The sequence below is a fragment of the Tinamus guttatus genome, unplaced genomic scaffold (genome assembly GCF_059628265.1).
Source record: "Tinamus guttatus ecotype Peru unplaced genomic scaffold, ASM5962826v1 Tinamus_guttatus_pri_ptg000327l, whole genome shotgun sequence".
Taxonomy (NCBI): domain Eukaryota; kingdom Metazoa; phylum Chordata; class Aves; order Tinamiformes; family Tinamidae; genus Tinamus; species Tinamus guttatus.
This window is the reverse complement of record NW_028288861.1, coordinates 4,597,188-4,621,629: the sequence shown is the minus strand read 5'-3', so window position 1 is coordinate 4,621,629 and position 24,442 is coordinate 4,597,188. Positions and strand designations below refer to the sequence as shown.

Here is a 24,442-nt window from a genome sequence, read left to right as displayed (position 1 = left end):
ATCCACTTTCTATTTGTTCTTTAAAAGAGCAATTGAAATGTGGTTATTGAAAAACAGTGTATGTTCTCTATTTGTTTGCCTGCCAGGCTACATTCAAGTTGGATGATGTTTAAAAGGAAAGGTTTTTACCCATTCATTCTAATATTAAAAGTATTTCTAGAAGCTAGGAGAGTAGATTAATAATCTTGATGTCCTGATGTATCCTTAGTATTGTGTATGGGCTTTTCTAAATAGTCAAGTCCCCTTTGCCAGTTCTGCTGGATGTTGATTCAGACATGAATGGTATGACATTTAAATTAGTTTGTGATTTAGTGACAAAGACATGGTCATTCATAATAGCATTCCACATTCATAAGCTAAATATTTTGCATATATCTGTTTTTAGATATACACAAGTAGCGTAAGTCCTATGAAGACATTGGAGATATCTTCTAAGAAAATACTTGTGGTATGCTATCTGAGCTAGTACTTTTTCGTTTAAAATTAAACTGAATTAATAGAATTCACACAAGAAGGGTATTTTCAATAATTGAATTAATTAAATTGTATGATAAGTGTAGTGGGTCTGCCCAATGGAAATGCAGCCTAAATAACGAGCTAGTTTTACTTGTAGAGCTCCAGTTCTCTACCTTTTGGGAAGGCAGTAACTGATAAAGTGTCACTATGGAAGATTTTGGGAGTTAGTTTTTGTTTACTGTAGAACAGCTATTTTTTTTCCTTTTTTTTTTTTTCATTACTTTTTATGTTAACTGTTTCTAAGAAGCTGTGTTCTTGACATCCTTTATCCAAGAGAGCCTAGAGGACAGAGCATATTTTTTTACTGTGTGGAGAAATTATCCATTAGGGTAAGTCAAATGACAATGTCTGAGATCCATCTGGGTTCTTTTCTCTTTGGAGAAAAAAGCTGTGAATTGTAATTTTAACCTTGCAAGTTGAATCAGTTGCTCTTGGCAAGTCATGTAAGGATCCTGGAGATTGGGACATGCCTTGGATGAGAAAACAGACAATTGTGTGACTTGTTCATTTGATTTCTGTGCTCTGCAATGATGAGACTGCTGAAATGTGCAATAAAATGTGTTATTCTATAGTTTCTGTAGTAAGCAGAAAAAGGTCAGGAGGATGAAATTAACTGCAGTGTGAGGATTCATGGGGTGAGCTGGCTAATAAATAGTGAACATCTATGTACCTAAGCAGATTACATATTTGTAGGTATAATTACATATGTATATCATCTCTACTTGTCATTTTCTAGAGTGATACGTTGTCAAGCTGCCTGATATTTCAGGTAAATTTAAAATGACAGTTTTATTAAATTAGATGTGACTAGTTTCCTTTGTCAGTAAATTTTATATAAAAATATTAAGAACATGGGGAGAATGGTGAAGGTAACCTTCTGGTGTGCATTTGATGACAACCAGAACACTGAATTATTTAGCAGTGCTTTGTATTGTCCATTTACTGTTTGATAGATCATTTTACACTATAATATTATTACTGCATAGGGAAAAATGTGTGTTCAGCAGTCTCAATGACCTTTGGAAAGGATAACTTGTTTGGGAGTTTGAAATATGACTGGTATTTTCCAGATTCTCTTTGACTGTTGTTGTTTGAGAAACCTACTAAAAATCTCTTAAAAATCTACATTGTAGTTTGAATCTCTGTGGCATTTAAATAGGAAAGAAAAAATCTTTAGAAATATTTTTATCTTGAAATCCTTTTAATTATGTTCATCTTTAATATGGGGATCTCTGAGGTAATTTGAGGTGGAATAGAGCAGCATTTACATTTTTTTTTTCTTTTTTTGGTCTTGTTTTTTCTCCCTTTTTTGACTCATTAAAAGTTTGTTCATAGATTAGTATTTTTGGTTTTAATTTTACACCTTGCCTAGTTTCGAGAATAAATGGAGCAGCTGAATAAGGTTTTAACATATATACTTGTGGAAAGGGATTGATCTATATTTGGAATTGAATTAATATGGATTCTAAGGTTTAGGTGACTTCCATTGCTGCACTTAATTCTAGTTCATGAAATTAATTATGTTTGGGGCTGGTTGGTCATTACTTTTGGACAATTGTTTGAACAGGTACTATAATACCTTCTCTTACGCAAAACAAGATGCAGAAAAAATGATAGTTCATTGAAAACGTATCTGTTTTTGAAATATATTTGATCTTAACTGGCATGGAAATGAGATAACAATGGTATTGATTTAACAAGACCCTTAAGTATTGCTAAAGCCATCTGAATAAAACTAAAACTACTGTAGTGGAGGGGAGCCAATAAATTATGGTATGATCGCTGACTTACTAGTCTTTTTTTTTTTTTTTTTTTTCTTCTCCCTCTTTTTCTCTCTAGGTGTTCAAACTTCCAACTCGATCACCATGTATTAATGAGGAAGAAAATCTGACTGGTTAACACAGTTCTGTGTTTTTTTTTGTTTGTTTGTTTTTGTTTTTTAAATTTTTTTAAATCCCATGGTGCTTGAGGAGTGGTAGGGAAATCCCCAAGGAATGGAGTTAGCTCACAGTTTACTACTAAACGAAGAAGCATATAACCAGCTTGGTGAATTCCAAAAAGCAGAGTTTATTTTTGAATGGTTACAGTTTTTGGAAAAACTTTTGCCAGTTGCCAGCAAAGTAAGTATAATGTAACTTGAGAAAATATATATATATATGTTTATATCTTATTTTTAATTTATTTAAATTAGTCACATTTTTTCAGATTACTTTCAGTAGAAAAGTGGAATAAAACTTTTTTTAGTAAGAATATCACAATACCAATAATTAATTACATAATTAGATGAATAATTCATTAATAATTAGATGAAGAGGTTAAAGAGAATTGTCATTAATTATCTTTGCCTAACTTGAAATTTAAGTGAATTCTAGCTGTTCACTATTTTTTTTAATTTAATTTTCTTATTCTTATTTCTAGACTGATATAAGGGAAAACCAGAAGAAACTGGTTGAACAATTGACTTCTTTATTAAACAACTCACCAGGACCTCCTACCAGGCGGCTTATTGCCAAGAATTTAGCTGTACTTTATAGCACTGGAGACACTTTTTCTGTTTATCAAACAATTGACAAATGCAATGAACTCATTCGAAGTAAAGATGATTCACCTAGTTATCTGCCTACAAAACTGTAAGTATTTATGTATCTTTTTTTAATCCTAGACTTCAGTTTCAATAACAACAACAGAGAGATACAGCTGAAAAGAGGTGCAGGTAGGGGATGGTATGTCCCCTCACTTCTTCCAGTTGAGCAGTGTGTGGTTTGTGTCATGTGGCACAGAAAATGTGGAAGGCTCCCTGAATAGCATCATTCTTGTGGGTGCACCCATCAGTATTACATCTCCAAAATTTTTGGAGAATGAATATTACCATGGGGAGCTAAGCTAATCTGAAAACTGAAAGCAAATTCAAAGTGTCTTCAGGGCAGAATTAGAAGTAGTTTAGTACTTGTGCAAAATTTCATGTGTTGCTTTAAGTTTGTTTACTTGCAGTTTTTGGCTAAGAATTCCTGTAGAATATTGTGAATAAAGTAATACTTCACAATGCAAAGGGTCCAGGAGAGCTTAAAATATACTTTTCTTCCTTATTTAGAAATTTCTTCTTGTGATTCACATAAACATAAAAATCAGTTGCCTTTTAAAGTGATTATTTTTGACTTTTTTAGGACAGTTAAATTGAGCAACTAGCTGATGGGATTCAGCCTAGATTGTGCATGTTAGATCAAATTTGACTTAGCAAGATTTTTAGTGTTTGTTGTGCCTACTGGAAGAAATGCCTTAAGAGTGATGGGAAACCTAAGCTAAATTAACTTATGAGTGTGCGTGTGTGTATGTAAAGCTTGTACTTGTACACTGTCATTCAGAGTTGTGAATAACCATAGTATGCCTTAAAGTCATGAGGTGAACTGAGGCCAATTTACGCCTAAAGTTTTTATTTGGTAAGGGGGGATAAAAGAAGCTGACAGTACATACAGAATTCTGGTGTCATCTAGAAAGGCCCATGTTGTATGGAGAGATAATTAAGCACTCCTATTTCTTTCTACAAAAAAAAAAAAGGAACAATTTAAAATTATTTAACATCAGTAAGGGGAAAAAATCCCATCTGCATGATAAACCTGAATTCAGATAACTCCGTAGGATAAATTTTGAAACTCCAAAAGCCATAGGATAAATTTTGAAACAAAGAATATGGTGATGTTAAGAATTGCATATGTGCAACAGGAACCAAAATGATAGAAAACAGCTGAAAATTAGGCCAGAGAGAATATCACCAATGAGTAACGCAGTGTATCATGGGTAGGTGTCTGAAAAAGTAGCAGTACTAAAATTGATGAGAAAAGCAGTAAAACAGACTAATGCAACTCCAACTACAAAGTACGGTTATTGAATGTATTTTCTAATCCCACTGGGGAACTGGATACAGTTGGTTAGAAACATCAGAAATGTCTGTGAACAAATGGCAGAAGCTCAGCCAACAAAGTGGAGGAACTTGAATGGCTAGTGCAGGGTGTGAAACCAATTTTTAGGGGCATACAAAATCACGATGAGCTATGAATAACATTCATGCCTTTGACAGTGTTTGTATGTCACTGTATTTAAGAAAATAGGATATAAGTGGAGATAATAAAACATGACTGTGTTATTAATGGTGCAGTGTATATATAGAGTAAGCTATATATGTGTGTGTGTGTAGCTTAAAACTAACCTGTGACTATCCAAGTAGGTAGATGTTGCAAATGTAATTTTATGCCTAGCCACAAATACCAAAGCAAGATGTAATTCCAAACTGTCAATGTGCACAAAGCTGGACGGAAACAATAATGAAAAATATATCTTTGGGGAAAATGGGATTTTGGTGTCATAAGAGAGAAGATTATTGGGGTATTTTTTCTCACTGTGTTTTGTTACTTGCTGGATGGTTGTTAAATAAGCTTTTCTAATTAAGAAAGTCTTCAATATGGGATTTAAGAACACCTTATGCAACACTTGAGTTAAATTGAGGAATAAATTAAATTTTGTTTTTTTGAAAAGCTTCTAAACATTGTCACTGGATATTCAGCAAGTCTGACCAAGGAGCAGAAAGCTGATTAAAGATGGGATTCTTCTTGTATTCATCTTCTTGTATTCATCAAATCAATGTGGCTGGTTTATCTGCCAATAAAAATATGTTTATATATTTGCCTGAAGTAGTTTTTCAAAGGAAAACTATTCTTTAATTAAACCGCTTTTTTCTATTGTTTTGTTTTCTTTGTTCAGTACTAAATACTTAGCAATTTTGTTATCTGTTTGTTTGCTTTTGATAAAGGAAATACCTGTAGGCATATATGGCGCATTGACTCCAGCTATCAGTTGTTTTATCCAGAAGCTAATTTCAGAATCTTTTTGCAGCAAAGAAACATGGGTTTGAAATTTGGATTGCAAATAAAAAATTCTCTTAAGTGTTTTGTCATTATTTATGATTATACTTAGATGCCAAGGTCTTAAGTGTGACACCTACATTTGCTTTTACAGAAAGCATTTAGTCTTCCTTTGGCTCTCTAAATTGTGAGCAAACCTGTCCTTGGCTGCTGCAAGCAGTATTTGCCGCAGCACAGTGTCATAGGCTGCATGCTGCAGGTTGTGCTTATTTAGGAATCTGTTTTTAAGGCTTAAAAATCTCATAGGAAAGGAAGATAGGAAAGAAAGGAAAGAGCATTTTATTATAAATTTATTGGGATGGCATTATCTGTATTTTTGTATTTTCCAACTTACTTTCTCAACTCCAGCATCCTTAGTTCTCCAATAGAGTGAGTGTGTGCCACACACAGACCTTTTTTTCTTTTTTTTGTTTTAATAATCCACTTACATTTATAGGACACTAATATTTGCTTGTTTTGTTGTTTGCCCATTGACTACATCAGTCTTTTCAATCCTTTTCATCTGCTGTTGCATTCATTTTCACATATTTTTGGATTTGCTTTGTTTTAGTGCTGCGGTGGTATGCTTGGGCTATTTATACAAAAAATTGGGAAGAATTTTGGGAAACAGTTTTACTGACACCGTTGGGAATGTGCTTAAAGCAATGAAGAATGCAGAGGTATTGGAACAGCATGTTTAAAAGCCTGAGAAATTAATATGATCTTTACTGTTAGTAGGTGGGCCAGTGAATAGGAGAAATTGCATGATACCAATATATGAAAAAAATCGTAGAAAATCACAGGATAAAGATCATCGATGTCTAAATAACAAAAAGGACTACAGAATGTAATGACGTGACTGTAAAAGGATGGATCATAGTATTTTAAAGATGATTTCATGGAAGAACTTGATAAACAAGACTAATAGCTTTAATTAATGAGAACATTTGTGATCTGGGTTTAACTTCATATTTTCAGCATTAAACTGCCAGTGAGTACTTTCTGGTAGAACACAGAATTATTATTTTCAATTCGTAGTGTTACAACACAAGTTATCTGCTTTAACTCACCTAAGCAAAAGTAGATTTCCAAACAGTTTTTAGAAAACAAACATTCAAAAGAACTGTTTCAGTAGTCAGTGTTTTATATTTCTCAGGAGCATTGCAACTTTAACATTTCATCTTTTTCATTTTTTAGTCTCAAGGTCGTTATGAAATCATGCTTAGTTTACAAAATATATTAAACGGTTTAGGAGCTGCTGCTATCCCATGTCACCGAGAGATTTACAAAGCTGCCCGGTCATGTTTAACAGATCGATCCATGGCAGTCCGCTGTGCTGCCGCAAAGGTAAAGTGCTCTATTAATTGTTTTCATTAAGTAACTTCCCTAAATAACATTGTTTTAATGATGATAAACACAGCACTAAATATATTGTTTGCTCATCTGTATTGCTTTCTTAGACATTGCCTTAGCAGGGAAAATTTAAGTCATTTTGGTGTGAAGCATCATAGTTGTTAGAACTCTGTGTATTATGTTGCAAGCTAAAATCTGTATTGAGTGCTTTTGCATATTTACCTTTAAAATTTTTCCTTTTGTCTAGTGTCTTCTTGAACTTCAGAATGAAGCCATTTTTATGTGGAGTACAGACCTCGATAGTGTTGTGACCCTTTGCTTTAAATCCTTTGAAGGTTCCAATTACGATGTGCGGTTAGCGGTTTCAAAGCTTTTGGGCACCGTGTTGGCTAGAGCTGTAACATCGAAACACACAACAGGTGAAGTACATATTTTGTCTGCTGACTCTTCCTTTGTTATTAAAAAAAAAAAAAAAAATAGGCGGTTGACTGAAACCTCTCAAGTTCTTCTCAAGCTATGGGTAATATTAGATCAGAATGTAAACTCTGTCTGGTGGTTCTTTTCATTCCATACTTGAAAGAGAAAGTAAACTGTCATGAATATCTCAGTTCGCACACTGTCCAGCCATCATGTCCCAGTGTATATTTTAAACTTTCTATATGAAATATGAAATTCCTTGATTTTCTTCGGTGGTAGGATGGATTGGGGCCTTCAGGAAATCTAAAGTGTAAGAAAAAAATATTGGAGCGGGGAGGAATAAGCGATACATTCTGTTTTGCAGAAGTAAAGATGGATGTAAATGCTATGGGAAGGTCTATATTCATACATACTAGGTGATGATTATTTTGATCTATAGCTGAAGCAGAAGAATGTGAATAGCTTTTTCTAGTTTCCAAGAGCACTGGATTCTAAAATCTCTTATTTGCTTTACCAATATTTTGAATTGGCTAAACTACTGAATTTGTGCAAAAGCTTTTTTAATTATTAGAGTTGAAGCTTTCCTTCTAAAATACGGAAAGTTTTACAGACATGGTCTGCTAAATGTGTATGCCTATTTTTAGCATCCACCAGGCAAAACTTGCGCAGAGTCTCTCTAGACGAAGCCATGGAGCTATTAGCCACTGGATTCTTACGTGGAAGTTGTGGATTTCTACGAGCCAGCGGTGATATGCTGAAAGGAACTAGTTCAGTCAGCATAGATGTTAGAGTTGGAGTCACCCAGGTTTGGAATACATTTTTTGTGATTATCTAAGATTGACAAGCATTCCTATCACAACTGTTCTACTTGCCATATTTCTCTTCATCCTTTTTCTTGTCTGTCATCATATGATTTATAATAAGGACTTTCAAATTTAGGCATGGTAAAAATAAAAAATATTCTAATGTTGAAAGCTTATCTAATAGTTTGGAATTGTCCAAGTGTAATATATAGTGCTTGTGAAGGCTTCTAATAATATTAATTTAATACAACTCATATAAATCAGTTCTGCAAAGTATTTTTTTTAATTTAAAATTTAACCAATACTGTATGTCTAAAAGTTGTGAAGTTACAATAATTGCAATAATTCTTCTACTTGGAATCGCTTTTCTTATATTATCTGTAGGGACATTTTGGTCTCATTCTGAAAGAATTGCTCTGTTTTGAATGAGTGCTTAAAAAATGAAACAGATTTTAGGGCTTTGTTTGTGTTTGTTTGTTTGTTTAAGTCTGGTAGCTCTCTACACTATATTTCAGGCTTACCAGTAAATGATAGAATCTTGTTGTGTGAGAAGGAGTGAAATCAGAGCATATAGTGCATGCTGGTAAAAACAATATAAATTTTTCAGATAAAGTCAGATCGACTTTTTTCTATAAATGTTTTCTTAAAGCACATTTACATGTTAAAACCTAATTATTAAAATATTAATCATAATGGAAAGTGGTGAATGTTTATGTTCAAACAACTGTGATAATTTTAATATATAACCATCCCCACGGGTGTTTGATATTTCCCAATTGCCAACAACAGAATTGCTTGAGTGCATTTCAACTTTTGTAGTGCAAAAATTCTGTAAATTAGCTTGAATTGATATCAGTTGCCAGACCTTGCTAAAATGTGCTCACACATGTCTTCTGTCTTCAGTTGATGCTGGGTGGGAGTTTTTTTGGCAGAGAGGCAGAACAGCTGGGAGCAATAATATCTTTGCTATTTGGCAAGAAAATGTATGCCAGTTTTGTAGAGTCTTGTAGGTGCCCAGAGCAATCTTATTTTTTTTTTCAAAAATAGATAATTCAGTTAAGTATTTTGATGATTTTTTTTTTTTTACTGGGTTTGGGTTGCCTCCTTTTTGCTGTATAGGGTAAAATTGACCATGTAGTTGATATAATAGTACCTGTGCTAAATGATTTATACACTGCAACTGCACCATCATAGTTAGAGCAGAATTATGTGTTAAATAAGCAAAAAACTGAGGAAATCTGCATATATCAGTGCCTGTAAGTTTAAAAAAAAATCCTTGAATTTATATAATATATAAATTATTATGTGAATAACAAGTTGTCATAAGTTAAAATTGATAAAAGTATTGAAGATGACATTTTAAATAAGGAAGAATAACTTATCTTTGATCAGCATTAAGCCATGTTAAAAAGTATTGTGTTTAAGTGTTGCCTTATGTAAGTATTGTGTTTTAATGATTAGATGATTTGAATAGAATTTGAAAGGCCCTAGCTGAACTCGGCTATGCTGTTAAAGAATTAAGCTGTTGGTGGCATTGTACTTGAAACAAAAGAAGTAAATATCAGAGGAATTCAGAGGGAAATGCAGTAAAGCTGAGATAGCATAGGAAGGCTTGCAGGAGATTCTCTTTCGGAATCAGTTTTACATGTACCCTTTAACCGTGGTCAAATACAGGCAATCATTTGTTCTATTTTTCTTTATTCTGATTCTCTACATTTCTAAATTGGCTTTAAAAACAACTATCAGATTAATTAAACCATTATGAAGCCTAAGTAATACTTGTAAAGAGCTATAAAGTTATTGAAGAAAAAATTGTTTTACTCAACTGCCAACTTTTTTATATATCCAGAAGGTGAGTTCTTTTTTCCTCTCTCCGCAAGTATTTTGCTAGGAACTCTGAGAAGGGGGGAAAAGAAAAGGAACTAGACTGCTTCACCTCTTTTTACATGAATAATTTAGTTGTTGATATTAGACATGGGAAAAGTATGTGTTGGGTAAATACTGAAGTTTACTGGTAATAAATGTGGACTTTCTTAAGAGAAATTTGTGTGTTCATTTTGCATAGTCTCTTTATTGTATTCACTTTTTTCATGATAGCAAATCTATTCATTAAAAGCAGAATCCAACATATATACTTGTAAGACACTTATAAGGGAGTAGGAAAAAAATGGTCTTGTGGTGCTTAGGTTTGTAAAAAAGCTCTGCCTTCCTTCTCTTTCTTGTGACATCCATAGTCTTTTTGTGGTACCTTCACCTCAAGGCAAACAATTAAAATTCACTGAAATGAAGAACAGTGCTTGGGGCTGCAAAGATTCCCTAATTCAAAGCCTATAATAACAGAATTCGCTCAGGGCTGTTTGTTGTACTTCTGTAACATAGTAGTTCTTAAAATGCGTTCATACATTAAATTTGGGTTTCATGTGCAGAATGTTAAATAGCTGGAAACTGTTGTTCAGTGAGGCCAAACACGATGTTTTACATAACAAGTGCCTGTGCAGGGTGAACTGGCATTTCTCACACTCTGAAATGAAGTAAAACAGGCAAGCAGCTCAAATGAACTTACAGTGACACCAAACTACAATATTGCTAGTACAGTGTTTTAATTTATATCAATTTAAATATTTTTTTTAAATCCAGCTACCAGCAACTGAGAAATGTGATTTATGAATGTATAAATCACCTCAATTTACTGACTTTATAGTTGTGACAAAGTGCAAGGATCAAAAAATATGTACAGTGCTAGCAGTGCTTTTCCAGATGGTATTACTCTAAAATATGACTTCTTTTCAAATCTCTTTCAGGCATATGTGGTATTTGTCTCCACGTTAGGAGGACAATGGCTTGAAAGGAACTTCTCTGCCTTCCTTTCCCATATTCTAGATCTCGTGTCTCAGTCTCACCCTAAGGCTATTCAGGCTCAGATGGATGCTATCTGCTCTCGCCGCTGTATTTCATTTATCCTTCGAGCTACAGTAGGAGGCCTTCTTGGGGAAAAGGCTCAAATTGCAGCTGCCAAGGAGATTTGTCAGGCCATCTGGAAATTGAAGAAAGTTGTGGGTATGAGTCTAACAAGATTATCCATTCAGGCCTCTGTTTTTCTTTATTTGAATGATTGTTTGTCCAACTTCCTAATCCAGAGACTGCAGGAATAGAAAATCTAGTGCCGATTTATTACCATAATAATGTAGAGGGTTTCTGTTGGGTGCTTTGTTTTTTAACTCAGGCTGGGTTTTGATTTGTGTCTGTCTGTGTTTGTGCACACCCATACAGACAAGTATGTAAACTTTAAAAAAAAAAAAAAAAAAAAAAAACAAACAAACTTCTCTCCAAGAATCATTTTGTTAAATGATAAATATAATAAAAAGTATGAAAAGCATTTCACCTGGAGAAAAAGTTCATTTATAGCAGAAAGTCCCGTACACAGCTACTATGCAAGCTGCTGCTATCCTGACGTCATCAGCTGGGTTGGAGGGAAGAGAGAATGCAAGGCATAGCCAGCTCCTCCCAGGTATAAGCTGCTTGTTGCCTCTTGGTTAAATATGTAGGAATCTAACAAAAATTTCTATTTCAAACGGGAAACTGGCACAGATTTTGTCTGTCTTTCTCCCTGCTCCTCTTTCTTTGTAACACAAAGCAGTAAATTCTGTCAAAATATGCAGGTGAGACTGAAAATAGCCTGCTGCTTTGTCCTCTGTCAGTTAAGCAATATGGCAGTTTGTATTTTTCTACCTACCTGCCCTCACAGAAGTTGCTATAACATCTGTTTCAGTGATAGAAATATACTTCTTCCAGTGAAACACGCTTGTTTCATTTATCAGAATTGGTCAGTGATAAAAACGGCAATGATAAAAGCTCATGTGGTAATGTAGGTAACTTACCATAGGAGTTTCCCTCTGTTGTGTTATCAGATGCTGCAGTGAGTGACGGTAACTTGGAAACACGAATTACAGCAGATGTAACAGCAAGTCAACATGTGCTGGTGTGTATGCTGCAAGAACTTGGAAGCCTCATCCATGGCTTAGGAACTACAGCAGCACCATTACTGCAAGATTCCAGTACAGGTAGGTGCCCTCAAATTTACATGATTAAGGTTCATATTTAATTAAGTCTAACACACTCTGTATTGTTTACAATAAATCAGTTTGATCAAGCTGAGTATCTTCATCTACTTTTACTGTTTTCATTTAATCTCAATAAGAATTTTGATCTTTTATTTTTTGCTTTAATCTGAATGTATCCCTACGTACCTTACCTCCAGCCTTGGAAACTGATTGATTCATGTGGACACCTATTTCCCCTTCATGGATTTCTGTTTCTTTGGATATACTTATAGATGTTTCCTATGCATGATATTTTATGTTTGCTTTATGCTACTATTTTTCACTTAGGGTAACCTTTTAAAAATGGTTTTTGAAGTATTTAAAAATGATGAAAAATATTTCGTAATAAGAAACAATATCACTTTTTAAAGAGAAGTACACGACCAGAAGAGTGATGTGTTTACCATTCCTCAATATATACTTTTGCTTTTTTTGTCTTTTTAAGAGTCATATCCTTTGATGCCTTCTTAATTGTGCTTATTCCTTTCTTTTCCAGGACTTCTGGAAGCAGTCATTTCTGTCATTCTTCATCCCAGCGTGGCAGTTAGACTAACAGCAGCTTGGTGTTTGCGCTGCGTGGCAGTAGCGCTGCCGTCCTATGCATCCCTGCTGTTGGATCGCTGCATTGACCGTCTCAGTGCATTGAAATCCTCCCCAGAGGCAGTTACTGGTTATAGTTTTGCTGCTGCTGCTTTGCTGGGTGCAGTAAAACTCTGTCCTTTGGGAATTCCACATGGGAAAGGGAAGGTATGGTTCTAACCCTTTACTTAGAGGCAGTTCTTTGATTTTTTGATAGTATTTGTATGTATTATGTGATTTATAAAAATTGTATTCCCCAGTATAGCCATGTGATATTTCATTTTCCCAAAGATTTTTCCAAGCATCTCATAATTCAAGTGCTTACCTCTGAGAAATATTTTTCTCAGATGTGTCACAAAACAACTTATCAGGATTGTGAATTTCTTAAAATAAGTTCTATGTCATTAATGCCTCTGTAAACCACTCAGTCTGCTCTCTTGGAGGAGACTGGAAAAGTGTTATGTATTTCTGCTCTGTCTTGGGTTAGAAGTCAATTCTGTGCTTGTGGCCCTGTTTCTCATTGTCTTAAGCTGGCGTGCTGACATTTCTTTTTCCTGTGAGCTTCACAGCAGTGTTAATGATAAGAAAAAGATGGACTGAATTACACCTGAAATGTATCGGGTTTGGCAAAGGAAAAGATTTTTCTTTTATAAAACGAACTGGCCAGGTACAAACAGATCTGTATGCTGAAACGTTGGAAATCTAAGTTTCTCAGATGGAAACCCGTTTAACCACAAATTAACCAAAAGTATTTCCCATTCCCACCTGTGATTTTCCAGTATACATTTTTGTCAGTACTTAAACCAGTTAATAATTCTGTAATATCTTGAAAATCTTTAATCAAGACTAGGAAATATCTTCATGTTGTTTAATAAAATTTAACAGAAATGAAAGTCTTGAATCAGTGTAGTATAAAGCTCCTTCTGATCTTTCCGCCAGCTTATACCATACTCTGAAGTTCTAGAGTTAGAGATATCCAAATATGGAAATCAAGGCTAGAAGCAGAATCAGTTAATATCTGCACAGGAGCTGTATCCATTTCACAGCTGGAAAATCGTGATGCAGCACAAATACCAGCAGTGCCTGTGATCTCCCTGCATTCTATAGAAACTTACCTTCTCGTTGCTGAAAACGCCCATTTCAGAGCCAGGGGTCATCAGGGCAGTAAAGTGACGGGCCTCGTGTTGACACAAGTATTCTCTCTCTCCAGCTATTGCCCCACTGAAAGATGAAAGGAAGGCTTTAATCTATTGCAAATACTGCCCTTGTAGTAAATCCAGCCCTCGTCTTCAGTGCTGTTGAGTAATAACAGTTAGACAGCACTTACGAATTTTCATTGCTATTTAAAATTCTCAACGTTCAAGATCCCAACTGCTGATGAAATAATTTTTAGCAAAAGGAAGAATCATTGTGTGTGTGTTTGTGTTAGATTTAAAAATACATTATTGAGTGTTTACCTACCAGACAAGGGAGAGAACGAAATGTGTGGTTTGCACAGATAAACAGTCAACTTTATGCTTAGGTATAAAGTATTTGAATGTCACTTTTTAACAGGAAAGCAAAGATTTCTTTTAGAGGAACAGAATAGGATCCAAGAGGGCCTGGAGAGAAGGCATGGGAGGACAGCGATGAGCAGTGTGAGAAACTGTATATTCTGCACCAAGCTGTTGTGAGGGAGAACAGAAGAGTTTACAAAAGCTCTTTTCCATTCTCTCCTGGGAAGACTGCCAGATTCCTAGCTATCTCCTTTTCAGAGGTACTGAGAGAGACCAGTGTTAAATAAAGCAGTTTTGAAAAGTAAATACCAAATCTGGACAATGGTGACCTGGGCATAAGCCATATTATGTTAATGCACTTTCCTTTTGCAAGAGAGTGGTTAGAGTTGCAGGCTCAAGTGGGAAAGAAGCAAAATAATCAGTGTATATATATATTCATAATTCTGTGCTAGTTACTTATATTTTAGCTTTTAAGAACTCCTTCAAAAACAAGTCGTAAGTGTTAGTACATAGAACAGCTATCAGAAATCATTAAATGAAGCCCTTTCTTGGATGTTTGTTTATCAGGTAATCTGAATATACCAAGCTGTTAGTAACATTAAGTTATATCATCTACCAAGGATGCTGTTTTAATTTTTGGAATCATTTTTTTTTCACAATAATTTTTATTTTATCTATCAAAAATCCATCAAAATACATTTCTTAATTTGTAGACACCTGATAACATTATGGAGTTTAGGAAAACAATCTTTTCAGTTCATTAGCAGTTCATGCAGTTCTGTAACTGTGCACATGAATTACAGAAAGATACTGTCTATAGTGAGGCTTTTTAATAAAGTTATTGGTAATGGCACTTCCCATTTATATTTTTCATGTATAAGCAGTTTGTTTTTGCAATCGGACATGATGCAAGATACAAGAAATACATTTTGGCATCTGTGAAATATAACCAAAGGAAAGCATTTGCAGAATATTAGTACAAGTTCTCGACGTTCTGTGGTGGATTTCCATGGACACGTGGTTCATCCATGTAAATGCTTTGTAGTCTGAGCTTTGGTAACAAACACAAATTATTACCTTGCTTTTAGCACAATAGTAGGCCCATATGCAATTATTACAAAGAAGCTAAAATAGTGTTAACCCATGCCTTAGCATGCCCTCCTAACTTGTTTGTTTAATCACACCATTTGTTTTTATAAGAACTGTCAGGAAAGATGATAGAATTTATCCTAAAATGTGGATAAAAAGCTTTTAACTTGCTCGGCCTTTTTGCTTACCTTTCATAGGTCTCAAGTTTTATTTTTTTTATTTTCTCTAGAGGCATAGATATGAAATCGGAACACTTAAAACCTTGCCAAAATCATGTAAATTTAGAAATTAAGGTTACTGTAGCCAGTAACAAGATATATGGTGGAGAGTCCCAAGAACAGATGAACACACTGTTTGTGCACTGAGATTTTTCTCCCCTGAGCTAAGGCTGGAAAGGTGATTACGGTAGGCTTGTTATCTAGAGAAGTAGAAAATTTTGCCTGCCTGGGAAGGTGAGAAAAAAAAATAGAGAAGGTAAATAGGATAGATAAAACTCTTCTGTCTGCTTGAGGCATCAAGGCTTGAGTGTTTATAAATAGCTTTTGGCTGGCCTGTAGTAGTGAGGCCAGAGAAAGTGCTTTTAGAAACTTTTTTATTCCTTACTTTGACTGAAAGGCATTTTTGGTCTCTACCTGTGATGCCACAGTCCAGGAAATGACTGCTTTGATCTCTTCACACTTAGCAGCAAACAATTTTCTCTCTTCCCAAGTCTTTCAACAAGCCAAGTTTTTTTCTTTTTCCAGTTTTACCAATGCCATCTCCTTTTCCATAGCTTCCAGGGAAAACAAGCTTAATTTGCTGACTTTGTTAGGCATCTGATGGGTGTTCTCTGGATTGTTTTCATGAACTGCGTCTGACTTTGTCTGTCGTTCCTGAGATTGAGTCACAGGTAGATACGGTGTTGGAAGAAGTTGGCACGTCTTTCACGTTTTATCAAATTCTTGATCATTTCTTTGTCGCAATTTTGTAATTTTTTTCTTCTTGCATGGTATGATATCACTGAGCTCCTCTTGCGTGACTGTGTGATTGTAACACCTTCCAAAGGCCTTGGAGCATTAGTGTGTATATGCTTTCTTCTGTATAAGAGGGTGTTGGGGTTTTTTTGTTTTTAAGTAAAAGAATGTTTGTTTTCTCCACTGCAGTTCCTTGTTCTACGTTATCATCAAATCTTCTAACTGAGAAGTGATTTTCTGAGAATAAGGGACAGGTTAGAGATAGCTTTTAGGTTTATTGCTTTTAAATGATGCCAAACTGCTTTTCAACTTGTGTAAGTCTGCCCAAGATGCATTTGGGTCTTCCTGGAAAATTTGTTAGTTGTGTGGTGGTTAAGGTGCTGAAGGCATGACGTTTTTCGTTGAAACAAGAAATTGGAGGGCATTTGTCTGTAACTTAGTCTGGAAGTAGCCACGAACTGAATCATTTTAATTTTAAGCTGTATTTGATTTCTAGATGTAGTTCCTAAGATGCTCATATGCTTTGCTTTGTTGTTTGTTTTCACTTTGAAGGTCATCATGACAGTAGCAGAGGATCTGCTGTGTTCTGCTTCTCAGAACAGTCGCATTTCACTGCAGCGAACACAGGCAGGATGGATGCTGATAGCTGCCCTCATGACGTTAGGTAATAGATTTCTACAGTTTTTACTTAAACTAAGCTGTTTTGTCTTCTGTCTCTGACTTGATTTTTATGGTGTTTCATTCAACTTACTATTGCAAAATAATTCTAAAATAATAATTGGAAAGAATGAAAAACTTTCTGAAATAAAAATGTCATTACTTTGAAATTTTCTGTTAAGTCATGGGGAGTAATGTCTGAAAAAACAGTGGTTGGGTGGAGCCACAGTGAATTGAATATGAAATAAGAATGAGAGTATATTTCCCTCTTGTCAGACACTTGAAATATTTCTGAACTTTCTGATTCTTTCTGTAAATTACTTTCTCTAAATTACTCATGGCAAATTAATTTTTATCTATTTTGATCATATTTTAAGCCATCTTTCACATTTTCAGCTGTTACTTCTCTCTAAATCAGGAGAAACGAGTGGTTAGAATATACGCTGTACACAAAATTATCGCATGTTTGCTTTTCTGAACACCACTGCTGCTTATTAGATCGTTTTTATGCTGGTGCTGTCCTGGGTCTAAGCACAATAAGGCAGAGATTGCAGTTACCTGGGTGACATACAGTTAAGCCTTTCAGTGGGTACATAATTATGTATGAAAATGGAATACCAAAGCAATAAATAACTGAGAAATTTTATATGAACAGGCTGGGAAAGTAGCATAAAACTTTGTTGACATGCTTATCTGAAGTTTTGATTGTCAAAGCAGTAATAGTTTTGTGAACACGGAAGAGAATTAAAGTGAACATTTTAATTATATGAATTCTCACATTGACATGTCAGCTCTCAATACTTAAAGGTCCTGCTGTTGTCCAACACCATCTGCCCAGAATACTGTTGCTGTGGAAGTGCATCTTTCCATCATCTCCTAAAGATCTAGAAACAGAGAAGACTCGAGGAGATTCATTTACATGGCAAGTAACGCTGGAAGGCCGTGCTGGCGCTCTCTGTGGTAAGAGGGATTTGCTGTGTCTTCCTCTGAATACTCTTAGTATTTGGTTACGCTTTTTCTTTTCCTTCTGAAAGAACAAGGATATTTCATGTTGATGTGTGTTGGGGATAGAGGGTGTGATAGAAGAGATGTGTGTGTATATGTGTTTGTGTGTGCATGCATATTTTTTTTGTAAAAATAAAGAAATAATGCATCATTGAAGATTTTTTTTTTCTTTTCTAATCAGTTGATTTCTAATCTGTAGGTGGTATTAGGAAGGATGTTTCCCTTTTTTGTGTTTAACATACATATCACACTAGTATCTGAGGGCCTAAACTACGGTGTGGCCTGTTGTTTTTAGAGTCTACTGCATTTGGTAGATAAATGCGGCTTCCTAATAGCTGATTTTCTATAAACAGAATACAGTTAGTGGATGAATCAAACACTTTTGCCAGACTGAGAAGAATCAGGTAGAAAATATAATGAGATGTTTGTGAATGTCAGACAGTTAACAGTACTGTCTGCTTGTCTGCTACTACTGCCTAGTAAGTTGCAGTTTTTCATTGTGAAATATTTTCATTGTGAAATTGCACAATTTTTAATTGTGAAATTTCCAGTTTGGGTTTCCAAGAGACTATTCAAGTAATCTGCAAATACTTACATATACTCTGGTGTGCTAAATGGTCCTGAGCGTAGCAGGAATAAATGCTCCAGGATAGTGATCATCCTTCTCTAAGTACTAAAATCTATTTGACAGTTTAGAATTAAACAGTACTTATGTTTTTAAAATAACCTCTAAACAGTTATTTTTTAAATGTTTGTCATTTTTGATAATACAACTGTATATTCTCTATGTGAATTTTCAAATACCAACTCAAGTTTGTTTTTTATAAATAATAAGAAAAAAATAGAGTGCAAATGAATTGTTTCTTGTAGCACAGTAGTTAAGCTAAATTCAAAGGAAAAACTAGCAAGTTAAGTGGCAGGTCGTCTAGTCATCCCAAGTCATCTAGCTACCATACCTCTTCCCCCCAGCCCCTGAATACATGGACTTATCTCGCATAAGTCAACTAGTAACACAGCAAGAAATGTTTGCAATTCCTGTATGCAGTTGGAAGTCAAAGTACTAACATGCAAACTGAGACACCAAAACATATAATCAGTAAATAAGATTTTCATTCAATAGTTTCTTAAGTTATGTGTCAAAATGATTTTTTTTTCTTCCATTCTAAATGATTAGTGAAGTAATGGTGTAATTTTCCACTGTCTCCCATCATCTAATTCAAACTGAGTTAAAATCCAATTCCTTTCTTAGCTATCAAGAGCCTTGTTTCCCACTGTGCTGGTCTGCTTACAGATGAAGTTGTTCAGAGACTTCTCCCTCCTCTCCCAAGTGCTGTTGATTTATTGATTCAGTAAGTATATCAAAATGTTAAATGGGATTCTGGAAAAAGCTATAGAACAGTCCAGTATTTTTAATTTAGTGAATTGTCTGAAGAACTATTCAAAGTACAGTAATTATGGAATTCAGCTCTATAACTGAACTTGCTGTAGTCTTCAGTTGCTGTAGTACTGTGTCCTGAAGATTTCGGTGTAATGTTAGGAAACTGGAGAAGAAATTATGTTGTGCTTTTGATAAGTGAATGTCTTTAATGGTATATTTGGTTAAAGAAGCAAAATAATGTTATATATAATATTAATCAAATGAATGCATGTGTCATTGGTTTTTATAAAATAAAAGAAACACAGTTCAAGAGTATGCTGGTATGTAAAGTTTTATAGATGGTCTTTTTTTAAACTTTACCTCACTTTAGAATGTGTAGTGATTTAATATATTTGGGCTATAAACTCAGAGATGTATCTACAAAAAGGTAATTTTAATAAATATTAATCCAGCCTAATGCAATCAAAAAGGTTATTTATTTCTTCAGTATTAAATAAAAATAAAGGCTGGGAATGGACAAAGGAGAGGTTCTATCAGAGGATATGAATATAATTTTTTGTTTGTTTCTGCTATCAGTAATGTAAATCAGAACTGTAGTTATAATAAGCACAGTTTTTAGGTATTCAGTAGAGTTTGGTACAGGTGAAACCAGAATGTTCAATAGTACTTAATTTCTTTCTAACCTCTATGATGTGTTTTTTATATCGTAAGGCTTTCTTCAATATATAAATTATATGGAAATTCTTTAAAAACATCATCAACGGTTTACAGACATAAACTTTATGAATTACTGGCAGTATTACCTCCAAAGACTTATGAAGGTATGCATTTTCTTACAAATATATGTTCACTAAAAATACCATGAGCTCATTTGTAAATTTTCATTCAGTATCTTTTAAGCTAGCAGGATTTATTTCTCCTTTTATAATATGTAAGTTGTATTCCCTCTATTTAGATTTGATTAAATCACAGTGAAATCCGTGTGCTTTCCTGCCCCCTCCCTTTTTCCTCTCTCTTATTAAAAATTCAGATATTTTTCTGATTTTAGTTAAAACTTGAAAATAGACAATCTTGAAATTATAACTTATTTGAAGAATTGACTTACTTTGATACCATTCTTTTTTACTACTGAATCCAAAATTTGAAAGCCAAAATCTCAGAAAAAATTATTAGCAAAATTTCAGAAAAAATCTTAAAATACACTGTTTTTTGTAGCCAAACATATTTGAAATCCATCTAATCAGTGATGCACTACAGTTAGACTAATCTATGAACTTAAACATTAAATACTTTTGTCATTTTAACGTTGTCACATGAATTTAGTTTGCCATGAAACATTAGACTGAAAAAAAGGGAACTAGGAGTGGATTCTCTCTGTCCTGAGAGACTCTTGCCCATCCTGCCGCTGAATTGACTGTGTCCTCGTTATCATGGAGGAAATACTTGCACAGTCTGCTCCATCTAGTGGTAACAGCTGAACGGATCTTCACAGGAGCAAATCCCTGAATTCTTTGCCTTAAAGCTTGTATTCAAGTCTGAATGTAACACTTGAAGGATGGTCTATCATATTCAATTGTGAGGTGAATTTAGAAGACCAAAAATGAGACCTCCATCCTTCACAAAAGGAGTTATTACTTCTTTTGTTCTTTTATTACTGGAACAAGTTTTTATAGAATACAAGTACCTGGGGCTGGGTGGTTTTTTTGAGCTTTTTGTTTGTTTGGGATTTTTGCATGTACTGTAACTATAATGAAAATTGGACAGTATTGTACAATGTGACCTGTTATGTCTGAGTCTTGAGAGATCTGTGTCCTAGCTGAAGGTGTTGTAATTTGAAGCCATTAAAAGAAAAGGCCTTCAAATGCTTCAAGTACTGAAAGCTTTGTAAATAATCTTGAAAGCTCATGTCTTGAGGACCTGTAGAATAACTTAAAAGTAAATTCTCTTTCAGAAATGTAGCGGGAGTTGTTCATCCATTTGCAATGCAGCACTGTGAAATGGGAAGGAATGCGAATATATATAAATATATATATATATACACACACACACACACACAAAGTTTATTTTCAAGGTCCTTCGTATATTTAACCATGTAACTATGCATTGTACCTAAAAGCTAAACAAGCTTTTAAGGTAAAGCTTAGAAGGCATAGCTTTCTTTTCTTTCCAATAAGACAACTTCATGAAGAATTTGAATGTCATTGTAAATATTAGGATTTTTTTAAAATAAGTTATATGAAGAAAACAATATGATTATGGAACCCATGATGATTTTTTTGGTATCTGATTTTAATCATGATCACTAAGAAGAATAGTAGGTGCATTCTTGTGCTGTACAGTTGAGCATGTTTTTCATGGCTCAGCCAAAGACAATGAGAAACTTTTACAAATTTTACAAATTCTTGGCTTCTTTTTTTTTCCTTTATTTTGATCAAGATAACTAACCAGAGGCTTGCAACCTGCAGGTTCCTTTTTGAGAATATTGATGATGGAGTCAAATACTAGGACAGTATTAAGTATTTGCAGGGAATGTACAAAGACAGTTCCCCTTGAGTACAAGGGGAACAAATCAAAATACCCAACAATATAAACAGTAGGAAGCAGTTTCTCTTTTTCATAGCTCCAAGCCTCTTAACCTTTAGATTTCTTACATCCATGATCTTAGGACTTGCTTACTTTCTGCTTGGTCCTTTCCTGCTCTCTTTCTACCACTGTGATTATTTTCTAGTATTTTCTGTTATCAGCAAAATCAGTATCTGTTCAAACAGCTGAAATATGAAGGCTTATGCTGGTGAGCATCAGTGAGTAGTAGCTAATTTTTCACGTGATTTTAGCAATGTCAAATATGAGGATATATATCAGTTTTTATTCATGGATCAGTGAAAAATATTAAACATGTTGTAACGCTATTTTTTTGTCATAGGGAAGTGTTCAGTCTTTGGAACTTAGTTGGTGAAAAGCATGAACTTTTCAAGCTGGAGTAAATTGGTCATGCTTCTAGGATGATGATTCATATGCTTAATCATTTTCTTATGTATTGTTAGTTTTGAATGACTATGTGCTTATGTTTGTGAGGCAAAGCCATTTATTTTCTGAGTTAATATAAAAATTTAGTTATAATATCCAATATGAGAAGTTTCACAGAAGAAATTTCAGTAGTTTGAATGTTGTTCATTAGATTGTTGCCATTTTCTGTGATCTGAAATTAATGTTTTTGGCAGCCAACTCATTAGGGGACTTTTCATTCCTTAGCTCTTTGTGCTCTCTGTTCCACTGAAGCACTGGGTTTGTTTTCTTAGCGAGACAAAGATGAATAGTTAGGACTCTGGCTCAAAATTCTGAACCGCTTTGCACTGGGCTAATACTATTTGAAGTATTGATGATGGCCAAGTGGGCCATGCTGTGGAACTGAAATAAACCTTTATTTGGTTTACATTAGTCTGGTTAAAAGTTGCTGAGTATCTCTCTCAGGTCTGATTTGGAAAGCTGTTTTCACAAAAGGAAGATTTTTCAAATTTTAGTTTTGCTTTGTAATTTATAATAAGTCATTAAAAAACAATGTGTATTTGCTATTCAACTATTGCTGTAATGTCTGTGCTATAACGTCTGTGCATCTGTAATATATTTTATAGTGTTAATCTTTAATATATAGGTTTAAGTTGAGCAATTTGGAAAAAAAATGATATGCTGGTTAATTTTTAATGGAAGTTAAAAGAAGCAAGAGACGGAAGTTTAGGAACAGAGGCAAAAGAAGCCTTCAGGGAAGAGAGGCTGAAGGAGGCAGAAAGGAAGAGGGGGGTAGGGGATAGGCGGGCGGATGGTGGAACTTAAAACCTTTTCAAATAAAGCCAGACCTCACTCAGGACTAGAATATGATCCCCACTTTAAAGATTGCTGCAGATCGCTATTCAAGATCATTATTTTAATAGCCTAAAATAGTCTGATTTTGAATGCCTAATATTATTGTTCTGCATGATGATATTTGTTTAACTGTGACATTTTATGTACAAAAATACATGAAAGTTTGAAGTACCAGTGCAAATTATCATCTTGTAATCTACAGTAAATTCCTTAGGTTTCTTCGCTGCTTGCAGACTTCTGAGATAAGAGAATATATTGTACAGCTTTCAGATAGTTACCAAACTAGTGAATGTTTAAATTACACCTACTTGCCAGGCACAAGTATTCCTGTGTGGTTATGTAATACATTCCACAGCAAAATTTTCAGAAAATTTATAGTTGAAATATGGTTCTCCTTGTACCTGCCCGCCTTCCACTGAGATCATTAAGAGTTTTATGGCCTTATGCCATAATTGGCATTTACATATGGCATTATGTAAAGGTAAATGCGACTGATTTTCAGCTTCTTGATTGCTGTATTTCCTTTCTTTGCTTAACTTGCCATGATGCTTCACTGGTTCCTTGCAAGGAGAGAGTGTTCTTTTCCAGTTAACTTTGAAGACCTTAGTCGAGGACCTTAGAATAATGTTAGATGGATGTCGCAATTTTAGTTTAAATGTCCTTTTTAAGCAACAAATTTGCACAGGGCAAATAACTAACTGAAAATTGTGAATATTTTCCTGTTTAATTTAAAGGAAGCTTCTCTGTTGTTCTAAAAGAGCTAGTGGCTGACTTGACTGTTCCAGATAGCCAGATTGATGCCTCTACATTTTTGCTTCCACCTCTTTGTCATGAGAACGATCTCCTTCTGCTTGGCCCCTTACTGCAGGAGACTGACCACCGATTTATTGAAGAGCAGGTACTTTCTGGTCTATATTTTCATACAATTCTCATTATTTGGGCTAGTGTTTGTTTAGACTTGGTCAAACTATTTTTTTTTTTAATCCCTCTTACAGCTCCTCTTAGGTAACAACATAGCTGGAGGCAGCCTGGAATATGACCCTTACTCAGTTTATGAGAAAGCTGCAAAAGGGGATTCAGTGCCTAAACCTCTACCTCCCATGTTGTCTGTGATCAGTGCAGCAACTCGTCTGTTTGGAGTTATATTTTCCCATGTAGCAGAATCTCAGAGGTAAAGGAGTAGCTTCAACTGTTGGGGATTTGGACATGCTAAAAGATTATCAGTGTATTTGTAATTGCTAAAAGAGTATCAGTGTATATTCATAACGTAACCTGTTCTACTATGGAATACCAAAAAAAAGAGAGGGTTAGACAAGGAATGAAGGAATATGCTTGAGCCT

At 34.6% G+C, this 24,442-nt stretch overlaps 1 protein-coding gene across 3 annotated transcripts in view; it reads left to right on the top strand.

The window, feature by feature from the left end:
* The first annotated feature begins 2,466 nt into the window (after positions 1-2,466).
* Positions 2,467-24,442, top strand: part of HEATR5A (HEAT repeat containing 5A) — a 52,008-nt gene continuing 30,032 nt past the window's right edge. For all 3 annotated transcript variants that reach the window (XM_088529288.1, XM_088529289.1, XM_088529287.1), the window contains exons 1-15: positions 2,467-2,636; positions 2,935-3,146; positions 5,983-6,091; positions 6,609-6,758; positions 7,012-7,183; positions 7,826-7,986; positions 10,786-11,041; positions 11,893-12,045; positions 12,581-12,831; positions 16,754-16,865; positions 17,666-17,818; positions 19,113-19,212; positions 19,953-20,062; positions 23,837-24,000; positions 24,098-24,273. In XM_088529288.1, the coding sequence (XP_088385414.1) occupies positions 2,511-2,636; positions 2,935-3,146; positions 5,983-6,091; positions 6,609-6,758; positions 7,012-7,183; positions 7,826-7,986; positions 10,786-11,041; positions 11,893-12,045; positions 12,581-12,831; positions 16,754-16,865; positions 17,666-17,818; positions 19,113-19,212; positions 19,953-20,062; positions 23,837-24,000; positions 24,098-24,273 (2,405 nt within the window). In that variant the 5' untranslated portion in view covers positions 2,467-2,510. The remainder of the gene's footprint in view (positions 2,637-2,934; positions 3,147-5,982; positions 6,092-6,608; positions 6,759-7,011; positions 7,184-7,825; positions 7,987-10,785; positions 11,042-11,892; positions 12,046-12,580; positions 12,832-16,753; positions 16,866-17,665; positions 17,819-19,112; positions 19,213-19,952; positions 20,063-23,836; positions 24,001-24,097; positions 24,274-24,442) is intronic.